Below are 15,018 nucleotides of genomic sequence, written 5' to 3'. Positions count from 1 at the left end.
AAGTTTGTGAAAAACCTTGCACATAATTATAGTGGCGTCAGGAACATATAATCTAACAAAAGAGGCGTGGCCCTCTTGGCTATTGTGTTCATTTGTAATATGGACTTTGTCTTTGAATGCATCACAAAGCCCAAACATCACAGATTCCCATTTAGCTTCTGATAAAATTAGTCAATGAATTACACAACGTATGATTTTCTAATTGAGTGAATGTCTTTCCTTTTTTTTTTTTTTTTTTCTTTTTGTTTCAATGCACCAGTTGGTTTTTTCAATCAATGTTTGAGATAATTATATTATGGAACCTCAGGATATTTAAAGAAACATTTTCACTGTCGAAGAGAGAAAGAAGAATAAAGAGTGAAAACATTATAATTAGCAAATAAATTTGTGTTCCCGCCATTGGGAACCAATTGCGAGTTGATAATCAATAACGTATTTAATCAATCAGTTGGATAATTATCAATGTATATATATATATATATATATATATATATATATATATATATATATATATATATATATATATGTATGTATAATAGTTAGGCACAGGCACATGTTTTGTCACTACAGCTCATCAGCATGACTGACTATGACATATATTCATAATTACACACACACACACACACACACACACACACACACACACACACACACACACACACACACACACACACACACACATATATACAGGGTGACCCAAAAAACAGAGGACATTCAATTGTTTTTCTGAGCATTTTACAGTCAACGGAGAAAAAAAGGCCAAAGACCCTAGTGTTTTGATGTGATGTTTTGAATATAATAAACTAGTTATGACCAAAGTTTTTTGGGTCACCCTGTGTGTGTGTGTGTATATATATATATATATATATATATATATATATATATATATATAAGTAGATTGTAGTTTGCTTGAAGCATTGTTGAAGAAAATTATAAGGTAAAATTAAAAGCCAAGAACAATGCAAGATTTTTTTTTTTATATATAGAGTAAAATTAAATGAAAACAAAAGAAATAAATTTCTTTTTTTGTTGTTTGTATTTTCTTTTTCACACAAATTTTAACTCTAAACAACAGTAATTTTTTTTTCTGTTACAACAGAAAAAAAAAATCTCGCATTGTTCTTGGCTTTTAATTTTACCTTATAATATATATATATATATATATATATATATATATATATATATATATATATATATATATATATATATATACACGTATATTAAATAAAATATGAGGAATAAAAGTAATATAACTTTATTACAGCATGAGAGAAATAAGCAAAATTAAAAGAGAAAAAGAAGAAACTTCTTTATGCCATGAAATTCTGACGCTAAGAATATGTATGTATGCGTGTGTGTGTGTGTGTGTGTATATATATATATGTATATATACTAGCCTGATCGCCCGGCGTGGCCCGGGTGTTTGGAGGTGTGTGTTGAAAAAAAAAAGTGGTAGTGAGCAGGCAGGCTCGAACCCGTACCGCAAAGGAGGAAAAGAACGTGAAAAAAAAAAAAAAAAAAATATGACGTCAAAGCGGAAGTAGCAAAGGTTTAAATTAAGACTAGTCAATCGAAAAGAGGGGATGTCTTTCGAAAATATCGGCGAAAAAAGCGACCCCTCCTTGTAGAAAAGTGCCCAGTTACAGGTGAAGGAATTAATGTTTTTAGCCAATTTTTCGATATTTGTCGTTCGAAGGGTCAAGCTTCAAAACGATATCAATCTCGTGAAAATCCGTCGCCTCTGTCGAAAGTTTTATGCATACATACATACATACAAACAGATTGGTAAGATTTCTATTATAGATGTATATATATTATGAACGACAGCTTCCTTGATGAACCATTTTATCTATATATATATATATATATATATATATATATATATATATATATATATATATATATATATATTAGTATATTTCGGCACCATTTTTTCTCTTCTATAGATTTCATCGAACAGCAGGGATAATTTCTGTTTGTTTCTCTTGCGATCCATTTTTTCCATTTGACGAGTCAATGTTCGAACGTTCTGTTTCAGTGTAAAAAGAAATTTGCCATACTCACAAACGTTTTCGACTTCGATTTGTCGTCTTCAGACGAATGATAAATTAAAAAATTGCGTTTAGTGAATTTATTGAAAAAGTCGATTAAAATCGTTAAAAGCACTTAAGCGTGACCCCCCCCTTATAAACGGATCGCAAGAGAAACAAATAGGAATCATCCCTACTGTTCAATGAAACCTGCACATACATATATATATGATGATTGCAACGTCTTGTCAGACGAGTGCCACTCCCTCAGATACTTAATGTCCATGAGCCCAGAAATTACCTTTTTTTTTCTTAGTCCTACTGGTGAATTCACACGCTCACGCAGGCATGATACTGAAGACAGTCATTGAGATCAATTATTACATGTTTCCAGCATTTCAAGCCTCCATGCGTCATAACTTTTCCATCGCCACACCACCATTTTTATAGACAAATGCCTGAGGGAGTATCTATACACAGGTGATGTTACAGAGTCTTAGCTTTGTATGACAGCTAAGTCTCTCTCTCTCTCTCTGTTCAAAATGTTGAGATTCAGCAACAAGCAAGAGCAAGATAGCCAGCAACAAGTTAAACTGCAGACATGCTTAATGCGGGTACTGGTCTCCCGCTTTATGTTTTTTTAAATCAGAGATTTGCTTCTCCTAGAAAGGTTGCCTTCACCACGGCTTATGGGAGCCCTCTCCACCCCAACACACAAACACACATGGTGCTAGTTGGCCGTTGACCCTGAAAAAGGGTTCATTCGCCCTTTGGAAGGTCTTGATTTTAATCCTTCAGGAAGACTAGCCACCCTCCTCACCAAACAAGTCTGATATATAAATATATACATACAAACAAGTCTGATATATAGATATATACATACATACATAATACATAGATATACATAGATGTATGCACACATACATACATATTTCTATCTATATATCTATCTGAAGAAACATTATATCTTGGTCAATAATTGTATTCTTGAAAGCCAAAGTTAGATGAGCTTTTGCCAAATATACGTAACACAAAGAAGCTTTTCTGAGTTTCCACCATAGCTTCAACGTGGGACACAAACGTGGAGCATAAAGCATTCGCAACGTTTGTTGCGAGACATTGGAACACGTTTGTATGATCGGTGTTTTTCTTAACAGAACCACAGGCACAATAATCCGTTGGGTCGCAACCAGGTGATTTAGATGACCACATGTGGAGACTGGTTAATTAATGGAAGTTTGCAGAAAATCATTTATCCCCACCCCAAAGGTGTAATACGAAGTTCGAGTTTTGTTACCATGTGTATATATGCTTGCTGCAACCATCATTTCTTTCGAATACTATCAATAATTTTGCCCACTCTTTATCTGTGCTTAAACCTAAATGTAGATGCCATGAACAAAGTTTCTTTCTTAGAACTGCACGCCTGTGGAACTGTCTTCCGTTTTCCTGCTTTCCAGCTAACTACAATAGGGTTGTCTTTAAGTTCAACGTAAACAAGTTCTTGATGAGCCGTTTCAGTTAAGTTAACAAATTTACCGAATTTCCATTACTAACGATTACTATATTGTCCAATTGACTACTGTACACTCTTTAACCCTTATCCTCGAGTGGCCTCTGGGCCTTGATAATGTGGTGATGCCTATGTAAAAAAAAAAGAAAGAAAAAAAACGGTGCTAGTGCACTTACTGATCCGCGCTATTTTTTAAATCGTACTTCCAAGTTTAATTAAAGTTTTATGATATGCTTTTTATTCAATTGTAAGGTTAAAGTATAGAATAGTTACAAAACACCCTCCCCATGTTAAGAATGGCTTTTTAAATAATAACGTTATTATTTCAGCACGGATCAATAAGTGCACTAGTACCAAAAAACACTTAACAACAATGGACAGCAATTCAATATAGTCTCCTTTCAAAGAGGTCAGGCACCATAACATGCTTTTCACTGGAAACACACCCAAATACCACTAGAAGTCGCAAAAAGGGGGGAAAAATATTTTTACTTACAATATTTTTCTGCACATGCAAATTTAAAATCCATACTGTGTAGAAATGATGGAGAAGTGAAATATTTCACTATTTTTCGCCTGTTTGAATCGATGATGTCATAAAGGATAACATCATCCTATTTCCCCTGTTTTAATGGATTATATCAAAAAAGAATCCTTTATGACGTCATAAAGGCGTGTACCTGAATGTGCTGAAATGTGTAATGGTCCCCAGATGGAATCAGGAGGCCGCTGGCAGACACAGGGCGTGGCAGCAGTACTCAGTACTGGCCCACAAGTTCAAAGAAACCCAGACCTGGCTTCAGGAGTACTACAACTTTGTACGCACCCAAGTGCCCCCACCTCCTTCCCTGACCTGAACCCGCTGAACTACTTTGTTTGATCATATCTCGAGAACATCATCAACATGACCTCCCACAACATGAAAACCAGCCTGATCGCTGCCGTCTGCCAAGTATTCGCCGAGCTCCTGCCAACACTTGCGGAAAAGGCATGCTCCCAGTTCTGGACTCGTATCAAGTGGGTGATTAAGGCTGAAGACAGCTACACTGAATAGATGTCAGCTCTACTACATAATCAAGTTACTTGAATTGATTTTTTCAATAAAAGTTTTAAAATAAAGCTGCAGTGTTGTTTTCTTTAGGATGACACTTTTCTCATTCCACCCTGTAGTAAGTGTTTGTTTATTTTTATCATTTTGAAGAGTAAATGCTAATCCTGCTGCTTATTCGATAATTACCAAAGTGTTACCGCATATCATTAAACGGCGTTGGAACAAAATATATTGATTAGAATTGTGGTTTCACGTCAAAATGGACTTTTAGAAAAGTATTTTTTACTATTGATTTTTCATGTTTTAATTGAGTGCCACAGAACAAATAAAAATTTATAACAATGAATTGCACATAATGAATGAACCTAGTTATGAGCTACATTAATAATCAGTTTTTCATACTCCAAAATGTCAATGAAAAGTAAATATGTCAATAAATTATACAATTCCTCAAAATCTCAACCTGTTAGTTAAAAAAAAAACCCCAACTTTTTTATAACATGAATAGAGAATAAACAAGAGTAGGATGATCTTGCCAAGATATATTTAACACTGTTTGCAGTATATGGGTGTATGTGCCGTCAAGCTTTCCAATCTTTTGGGGAGTGCAAGAACTACATATATGAAAAGCTACAGCTTCTTATAATATAATGCTTTTAAGCATTTATTGCATTCATAGTTCAATCCTGATTAATTACAAAAGGTTTTTACAAATCATCAAATGAGAAAAGTGTATTTTAGCATTTTACAGTATATTGACTAACATTATGAAGGAAACAAGCCGTCATGTAAACCAACCAATGTTTGATTCAATTGTAGGTAAAAAACAAAGTTTAGAAATTTTGGATCAAAATAAAACTTGAATATTCATGGTAGTTGCCAGAAGTCAATATTACAAGTTCAACGTCAAAATATTAATAATAAATATAACCACAAACTATTGTTACTTTACATAAAAACATATATGACCAAAATTTGCAATCCGGTCAGATGTACTCATTGTCTGCATACGGTTATACATTTTGATGTGAAATCATAACTCTAATCAATATACTTTTATAAATGGACATTTAGAAAAGTATTTTTTTATTACTGATTTTCCATGTTTTAATTGAGTGTCACAGAACAAATAAAAATGTATAACAATGAATGCATCTAGTTGTGAGCTACAGTAATAATGATCATTTTTTCATACGCCATATTTGAACAGATTACACATTTTTGTCATATGTGTTTTTATGTAAGTCAACAATATTTACTAGTTTGCGGTTATATTTATTATTAATATTTTGACGTTGAACTCGTCACATTGACTTCTGGCACGCACCCTGACTATTCAAGTTTAATTTTGATCCAAAGTTTCAAATCTTTTTTACCTACAATTGAATCAAACATTGTTTGCTTTATTTACATGATTTCTTGTTTCATTCACAATGTTAATCAATATACTCTTCACATTTGATGATTTTAAAAACCTTTTGTAATTAATCAAGATTAAACTATAAAATCGATAAATATTTAAAAGTATCAATATATAAATAGTTGTAGCTTTTCACATATGTAGTTCTTGTAAAAGACGTTCTTTTGATTTTGTAGCATCGCTCGGACGCAACATCCACTTTATTGATTACAGCTGTGGTTTCACATGAAAATTGACTTTTAGAAAAGTAATTTAACTATTGATTTTTCATGTTTTAATTGAGTGTCACAGAACAAATAAAAATGTGTAACAATGAATGCATCTAGTTGTGAGCTACAGTAATAATGATCAGTTTTTCATATGCCATATTTGAACAGATTGCACATTTTTGTCATATGTGTTTTTATGTAAATCAACAATATTTATTAGTTTGGGGTTGACATTAACCTCAAATAAAATTGCAAACAAAAAAAGAAAAATGATAAATTCTCACCAATTGTCGTATCTCCAGATGTGAATCTCTCCGAACCCGGACAAGTTCCGTCTCATAACTGTCACACAACTTTCTTAAATTTTCACTGTGGTGTTTCTCAACAACCGTTGCCTGCGTCAATGATTCTTCTAACTGACGCTTAGTGCTTCGGAGTTCACTCAACTCATCCAAGAGTTTTGTTTTCCCCGTGTCGGAAATGTTCTTGTTGGCATTTGATTGCGCCAACAGCTTATTCAGCATCTTTTCCTTTGTGTCCAGCTCCTGTTTTATTTTCAGCATTTCCGTATCTTTCAGTTTCAAAGCTTTGGACTTTTCAATCTCAAACTTCTGCATGAAGTTCTCCTTTGCATTTTCCACCTCCCGGATTTTTTCTTCATGGAACTTCTTTTTCAGTTCGATGATGGTGGCCAGGGTCTTTTTCTGCTCTTGTTCACGAACAGTTTTGATCTCAAGAACTTTTTGACGATGAGCCTGTTTTAGGTTCCCCTTTTCTGCCTCAAGCTGATTGCGCAGTTTTGTTACGTGGCCGCGAAGTTCGTCGTTGATGAAACGCAAATTGCCTGCACTTGACATTGCTATGGAAAGACCGTCTGATTTTGGTCGAGTTGTAAGTTTTGTGTCGGATTTCACGTCAGATTTTAACTCTTCTTTAGTGTCATCATTTTTCACTTCATTCTTCAATTCACTTCCGGCGACTACATCGCTTTTTGCTTGACCTTTGACCTCGTTGCTTAATTTACCTTTCGATTCAACTTTGCTTTCGTTTTTGCTCTCATTTTTCATTTCCATTTTCGTCTCATCTTTCATTTGCCTTCTGCCATCACCTTTAGCTTGACCTTTCCCTTGACCTTTGACCTCATGTTTTGCAAGTCTTTTGCCTTCGTTCTTTGTCGATTCACCTTTCTCTTCATCTTGGTTTAAAACGTTGGCCTCAGTTTTGCTTTGACATTTGGCCTCAAGTTTTGCTTCACCTTTGACCTCACTTTTAGAGGGAGTCTTCGTCTTGCCTTTTTGGTTACTTTTTTCCTCATCTTTGATTTGAGCTTGACCTTTGGCATTGCTCTTCGTGTCATTTCGAGCTTCACCTTTGGAGTGACCTTTCGCCGTAGATTTTATTTCACCTTCCCCTACACTTTTATTTGGAACTTGATTTTTGACAGCAGTTTTTTCATTTTGCGTCTTGCTTTCGTCTGATTGACTTTTGTCGTCTTTTTCTTCCATAATGTCAGAAGCCTCCAAAGAACTCATTTTAAATATTTTTTTTTATTTTTATTCTAAATAAAGAAAGGTGAAACGTTCTTACTGAAAACTCACAGCTTAAAAAAAAAAAAAAAAAAAAAAATGGATTTTATACACCTTCCTAAATTTTTAGATAGTCAACAATCAAGATTTTGTACACATAGTTCCACATTTAAGTAATCAAAGGCATAAATTTACATATATATCTTTAAATATATATTATCTTCATATGATATCCATATTTATAACATATACACAATTGAGTTATCGATGTTTATATACGCATGTATATATATACATGACTTCAATTGATAGAGCAGTTATAAATGTATTGTTTTCCACTTAAATTTTTGCAGATTTAGTTTTTTCATATATTCTATATAAGGTGTAAATATGTAAAAAAAACTAAAAAAAATAACACATTCATTTACATGTATATAATTATAATGATGTATTTAATTACATCCACCATTTCTTGGGGTTCAGTTTTAGTAGGTTCAACATCATTTAACAAAAAACAAATTAAAGCCGGTTTTCATTTTTTAGATAAGACTTTAAAGATATCGATAAGCTCCACTAAAAAGAGTTGAATGGAATTGCCAATGTATATATATTACTTAAGTAAATAGAGTCATATTGTGTATGTCTTAAAAATGGTGCCATGAGTTACCTCCCTTGTCGGAGATTATCTCCCTTGAATAAGAATTCTGGCGTGTAACTGTAAATAGTTATCTATGTTTGTATCTATGTTATTGTGAGTTGAATAAAACTTCATAAGCCTTGTACTGTTTTTATCTACATTTATCACATGTATATTGTCGTAGTTATTGTATTTAATTGATGGTATTTGGGTTGTCCGCCCCTTGGTGATATCAGTAATATATCAAAGAAATCTATCGATGTATGGGTGATGTAAAATTCTTTTCAAAGTAGACTCAAGCTGAATGTCAGTAATGGTCATCTATCAGACGGAGATGAAAATAAAATCTTGCATATCTTCAATTCCTTTTGGTTGTATGTCATTCTGAAAAAAAAATAAAATAAATAAGAATGAGACAAAAATAAGACAATTTGGATTATTCAGACTACTATTCTCATCTTGGTTGTAATTTTCATCAACATTTTGGCCGATGTAACTTCCAGACTTCTTCAGATGCATCTTTTTTAAACTCAGTAATCTTTATGTTGAGTCTGTACAGAATTTCCATAATGGCCTCCTAAGTAAACCTAGTATAGAATTTAATAGAATATGGAGACCATCCATTATAGATAATAGGTTAGAACACTATTAAAAAATATATATCAAATACAGTTATCTCCAGAAAATGTTTCGTTGTCTTTATGAATCATCAGTATGGCTAGCCCTAGCGAAATATGAAACCAGGATCCCAGTGCAACTTTTTGGAACTTGAGAATCTTTGTGTCAAAATCTGGGAACTGATACAACATTTCAAATTAGAACTTTTATTTAATCCACACACGTAGATTGCTTTCATTCTTCCAGCCATGATTGGGTAGAAGTGTTAATTATTTTCATGTTATTCTTAGTTATTATTGCCTCTAATAAAGATTGAACCTTCAACTTAAAAAAAAAAAGTTTGCTTAGAACTGATTGTTAATCAACCCCTTCATTCTGTTGCACCATTATTACCTGGTTATGACTGATAGAATAAGAACAATGAACCCCTATGGATTAAATAAAGGGTTCAGTTCGAAATTTTGTATCAGTTCCCAGATTTTGATTTTCGGCTTTGAAAAGTTGAACTGGGATCCTTGTTTCAAATTCTGCTAAAGCTAGCCATACTGATGAATCATAAAGACAATGAAACATGTTCTAAGGATAAGAATATTTTATACATTTTTAATGGTGTTTTAACCTATTATCTATAATTGATGGTTTCCATCTACTTAGGAGGCCATTATGGAAATTCTGTACACCCTTATGAAATAACCATGATTAGAATAGTAGTCCAAATTATCAATCCTCATCTAAAAAAAAAAAAAAAATACTGAAATAAAAATAAAATTTTTAGTGTTAGGATAGTTAATCAGAATAAAAAAAAATCAGAACTTTTGAAGGTATTGGAATCTGAAAAATTTCTGCTTTTTTTCCAATGCAAAAAACGATTCCTTTAATTATCTTCTTTTTTTTTCCTTTTTTTTTTTTTGGATTCTGTTTAAAATAAAATCTTTCATTGCTGGTAGTAATAATAAAATAATAAATATTTATTGATTTTAAACTACCAGTAAAGGAAAAATCTACAGATCAAAACTGTTTTTATGTTTAAGAAAACATCTGCGCATGAAATTTAACACATTTTTATGGTAATCGAAAAAACAAAAACAAAACAAAAAGTGAAGCATGCATGATCCCCCATGAGTGCATAATCATTCGCCCCCCCCCCATTTAACCCCAAAGCTCCTCAGGGGACGTCAAATCCTGGTGAAAATGAACAAACGGTTCAGTTTTAAGCTTTAACATATGTAAATTTGAGTTCTGCACCATGCAAAAAAAGAAATGACTAACTCCATCATCTGTCCCTCCCCCCCTCCATTTAGTTCCAGAAGTCCCTAAGCCCTTAAAATATTTAAATTTGAGTTGAGTACCATGCAAAACTACTAAATAGACATACACACAGAATTTTGGACAAATATGGTAAAATAGTCCCAAAAATGGAGTGTTTTTATTAGCCCTAAAAGAGCCCCTGGGGTGCATGTAAGAGTTATCGCGAAATATAGACAAATAAAATCATATAGAACAACTTTTCAGAAAGTTTTATAAAAATCCAAGGCATCAATTTTTTTTTAATAAGCACAAAATGTCAATTTTAGCCATTTAAACCAAAAAAGGCACCCCTAGGGGGTCAACCGGAGTTTCTCCGGAAATTCCATTCTGTTACTTTTTTACTCATATCATGCTTAATGTTTGTGCAAAATTTTTAAAAATTCACAGGTGTATAGTTAAGAAAAGTGCGGACAGACGAACGGACGAGGATTAATTTACAGGGCTATCCTCCTTTTGTTGGGGGGACCAAATAACGTCATAGTTAAATATATATAGATTTATAAATAATCAGAATCAGAAATTTAGTAGGGAATCGGTAATTGTATCAGAATCGGGAAAAATAATGGAATCGCCCCATCACAAAAAATTATGTTTTAAACATCTGTTTAAACAAGATATAAAAAAATATTCGACTCTTATTGAAATTGATTTGTCTTTAAATAGGTTGAATAGCAAACATGGACAGCTTTTGAAGTAAATGTTTAATATTACAATAATATTTTTTTTTGTGTGCTGTTTTCCTAAAATGTATACAAAAAGCTATTGTATATGCGGTGTGTATCAAAATTAACTATTTTGAAATATAAATTAGAATCAAAACAAATAATTAATTTTCGAAAAGCCTGTATGTCTGAAAATAAAACAATGTATTTCTCATCTTCTTCTTCTTATGTATAAAGTGAAGTCAATCTTTTTATCGTTTCTTTGTCATCGATAGCTTACTTCCTAAACAATCAATATTTGATTCTGGTTTATCAGTTTTTCTTCTGGATCGTTGTAGCAGAATCTTAAGAAGAATAAAATGTAATTTGGTTTAATTTTTTTTTCTCCAAAATATACTTTGTCTGGGTTGGAATTATTTTCAGATGACCACTATCTTTTAAAATAAAAAGGACATCTCTGTTTTTGTTTGTACAGAGTTGCTTCCCTTTGATTTGAAGAAAACATTTAAAAAAAAAAAGGTATATTTTAAATAACAAAGCAAAACAAAAGAAACTGCAAGTGAACACATTATTACTGAACAGGTACAGCTAGTATATAAGAAAATTTTCAGTTCGGTTTTTTTTTTAAAATTTTTATTCGTCTCCTCAGCTGGCAGTTCTTTTGGAGTATACCAACACAGCCGCCTCCTCCTCCCCCTCCCCTTGCATCCCATCACACCTCTGCCAAAGAGTCTATTAAATCTACTTCTTGATAAATGTCTTTTTTTCTTTTTTTTAAATCTAAAGAGCTCCTTTTTGGTGGTGAGTGCTGTTTTAATTTGCTCCATGACTGAGTGGGTAGCTAATTCTTTGACTGGAATTGATTGGTTGGTGGTTTTGTTTTGCAGCATATCAACCCTTTTCAGGTTATTTAATGCCGAATCTGGTGAGTTTGAAGAACGATTTTTTAATATGGTATATTTGTTTTTTAAGTCGTATTCTATTTAACCCATAGTTGGGACCCTAACAGGTGCTACCACTCCGGGTCAGAGTGGACCTGGGAGCAATGGCAATTAAAGGGTGGCTCCACACTCCCTAAGGCTGGGGCCTCACCATCGAATATAGTTTAAGGTCATATCCAGGACCTGAATGGGATTGAGTGAAGAATTCTAATTTGCAGCCATTCACACACAAACACACACACACACACACACACACACACACACACACACACACACACACACACACATATATATATATAGAGAGAGAGAGAAGGAAATAAAATAAACATCATGCTTAATCTCTTCACCTGTTTGCAATTGTCCACCCAAAACAAATCTGGTTTTATATGCTTAATTACCCTTTTTATATTTAAGTGACTATGATGTCATGGATTTCTAAGGTTGAGAGAACCGAGGGTTTTGAGATCAGTTTTGCTTACGAGACATGCACAAGCCATATCGTCAATAATGCTCTACTAACTGAAAGGAAAACTTTGATACTCGCCAAGTGTGAAATGCCTCCCCCTAAAACCTCTGTTTATCTTTAGTGAGATAGTTAATTAGTTAAGAGAATACTAGTCGTTCTCTTCATGCGTTAAATATTTCTCTACAAAAAAAATCTAAACCTTAAAAACTCTCAATGGTCTTCAGTCTCTTTTATTGTAATAAAATGAATGCATTTTATAAATTGGAACATGAAATATATGGTAAACAAGCAATTTATTGAAAAATAAATATACAGAGGATTAAGTTCAGAAAAATGCCTCTATAAATATCCTAACATCATTGCTGTTAACCATTCCTGAAGATAGACCTGGACGGCTGTGAAAGTACTCAGGTAATAAGCGAATATGGCAGTTACACCAGCCGGTTCTTGTCAGAAACAATAAAACTAGAAAGGAGCAAAACTAAAATATGTAGACAAAAAACAAAACAAAAAAACCTGAATACAAACCATTAACAAGGATCTTACACAGTAGAATAGGAACAGGATCAACCTTGAAGAATTCTAAACTTAACAGACCGAGATTGAGGATGTCAGAAAACGTCAAACCCTCTGATATGAAATAAGACTAGATGATGATGATGATGATGATAACTCAACAGTAAACACGGCCTTGTTTTCTTTCTATGTTACCGTTTTCAGTAATCGTATGTTGATTAAAGAGAACTGGCAAATGTTTTCCTAAAAAAAAATACTAAATTAAAAATCAAAGTTGTAAGTCAAGTTGCCCTCTTGAATCTTGAAGACTGACATCTAATGCTTGTCGGAAGCAAGATGTTCACAACTCTTGACAGATTTTCAAACACATCTGTGAGTCAGAAAGAAAAATAAAAAAAAAGTACATATGTAAATAAATACAGTCTAAGTACTACCAATTTAGAAGCTTAGCACTCTTTCCTGCCTCGGCAGAGCATACAACCCAACTAGAAATCTAGTGGGCGATGACCTTTTCTCCTCCTCCTCCTCCTCCTCCTCCTACTACTACTACTACTACTACCTCTCTCATTGAAGAGACCTTGCTCGTCTTTCTCTATTCTATCATTATTTTCATGGCAGGTGTTCAACTTAGTTCCACTGGATGGACGCCACCCCCCCACCTCCTTGTAAAAAATTCATAATAAAAACTCGTTTAGCTATAACCACTGTCAATAGTTTCCCTTTCCCTCTCTGTCTACCTAAAACTAAACGAAACTTCTATGAGTAAAGTTTATTTCCTCTATGTGCCCATCTGTAGAACACGGTGCTACAAGGCTGCTTCCCAGCTGACTACAACATGGTCGTTTTCAAGCCCAATGTTAACATATTATTGTTGAGTCGCCTTTTTAAATAATCAAATTTTGCCTAATCGCCACCATCATTACCAATCATCCTGGTAATATGTCATTGTCCACATTATCCTAAGATATTCTCGAGTGGCCTTTGGGCCTTGAAAAATGGTGACATCATAGTAAAAAAAAAAAAAATGTGTAAGTCAGAGCCGAGATGCATACAAGCAAGAAGTGGTCACACATTTTTTAAAAAATCTCTCTTCATATCTATAAAAGTGAGAATGTGTTTGTGTGTGAGGACACTTCTCAACCTATATACTTAACTAATTTTTTATTTATAGACTTGAAATTTGTATATAGCGTATTCAAACATGCAGAAAACTTTTTAATTAGTTTTTATTTGGAAAAAAGGGCTGCTAAGGCGTCAAAATTGAAAATTTAGTACTTTGGGGGGGATCATCGGATTTTTATCCGTTTGTCAACTGTTTCCCAACTACGGATGCGTGACTCGTTCACATGACAGATTCCTTATGTTAAGAATAAATAGGTTTGAAAACACTTTTTAAAGACCGTTGCAAGCTGGCATAATGATTATCGTATTTGACTCACTGTCTTTAGCCTTTGGTTTCGATCTCAGCTCGACTATTATTTTTTTCTTCTTACTTAGAAGAAGTGAACTGTTTAGAAAAAACATAATATGCACATGTCTCAGTTTCTGCATGAATTAAAATATAATATTTATGCGTATTTTACGATCAGGCAACGCCGAGCGGCTTGCTAGTATATATATAAATATATAAAAAAAAATGTGTAAGTCATAGGGCGTGACGCATACAAGCGAGAAGTGGTCACACATTTTTTTTTTTTTTAATATAGAAATAAACACAGTTCCTATTTACAATGCCTCTCCACGGGACAGAGTTAGACACCAGGGTCGTTTTTTAATGTGAAGAAAAAGGAACAAAAATAAAAATTGTCTCAGTCGTGAAGGATTTCTCCTCGACTGACAGAGAACAAGAAATTGAAGTGCAGCATCTGAAGAACAGATACTACACTTTGATCTTGACCCAAAGAAACACAGTTGTACATGTATTTTTCTATCAGTATAGTGACAAAAAAAAAAGCCTGATGGGAAGAAGAAAAATAAAAATGGAGGAGACAAAAACGTAATTACCGTGTGTGGGTGGGTGAGACAGAGGAAATGATTAGTTTATCGTTCTCAATAAGAGGTGACTTTTCTCCCCCCCCCTCTCTTTTTTTTTTTTTTTTTTGGTCGTTCTCCGTCTACAAA

At 33.4% G+C, this 15,018-nt stretch overlaps 1 protein-coding gene and 1 long non-coding RNA gene across 5 annotated transcripts in view; both read right to left on the bottom strand.

Annotated features, from left to right (window-relative positions):
• LOC145245893 (uncharacterized) overlaps positions 1-7,844 on the bottom strand; it is a 321,405-nt gene extending 313,561 nt beyond the window's left edge. For all 3 annotated transcript variants that reach the window (XM_080107620.1, XM_080107621.1, XM_080107622.1), the window contains exon 1: positions 6,508-7,844. In XM_080107620.1, the coding sequence (XP_079963746.1) occupies positions 6,508-7,755 (1,248 nt within the window). In that variant the 5' untranslated portion in view covers positions 7,756-7,844. The remainder of the gene's footprint in view (positions 1-6,507) is intronic.
• Positions 7,845-8,221: 377 nt separating this feature from the next.
• Positions 8,222-15,018, bottom strand: part of LOC145245896 (uncharacterized) — a 260,524-nt gene continuing 253,727 nt past the window's right edge. Inside the window, exon 3 of one of the 2 annotated variants that reach the window (XR_013863045.1) lies at positions 8,222-8,770. This is a non-coding gene — a long non-coding RNA (uncharacterized LOC145245896). The remainder of the gene's footprint in view (positions 8,771-15,018) is intronic. The other variant, XR_013863046.1, reaches the window with a different exon arrangement.

The sequence above is a fragment of the Euprymna scolopes genome, chromosome 23 (genome assembly GCF_053919585.1).
Source record: "Euprymna scolopes isolate OS-2025 chromosome 23, ASM5391958v1, whole genome shotgun sequence".
Taxonomy (NCBI): Eukaryota; Metazoa; Mollusca; class Cephalopoda; order Sepiida; family Sepiolidae; genus Euprymna; species Euprymna scolopes.
The sequence above is the reverse complement of the archived record's forward strand: the minus strand, read 5'-3'. Positions and strand labels throughout refer to the sequence as shown.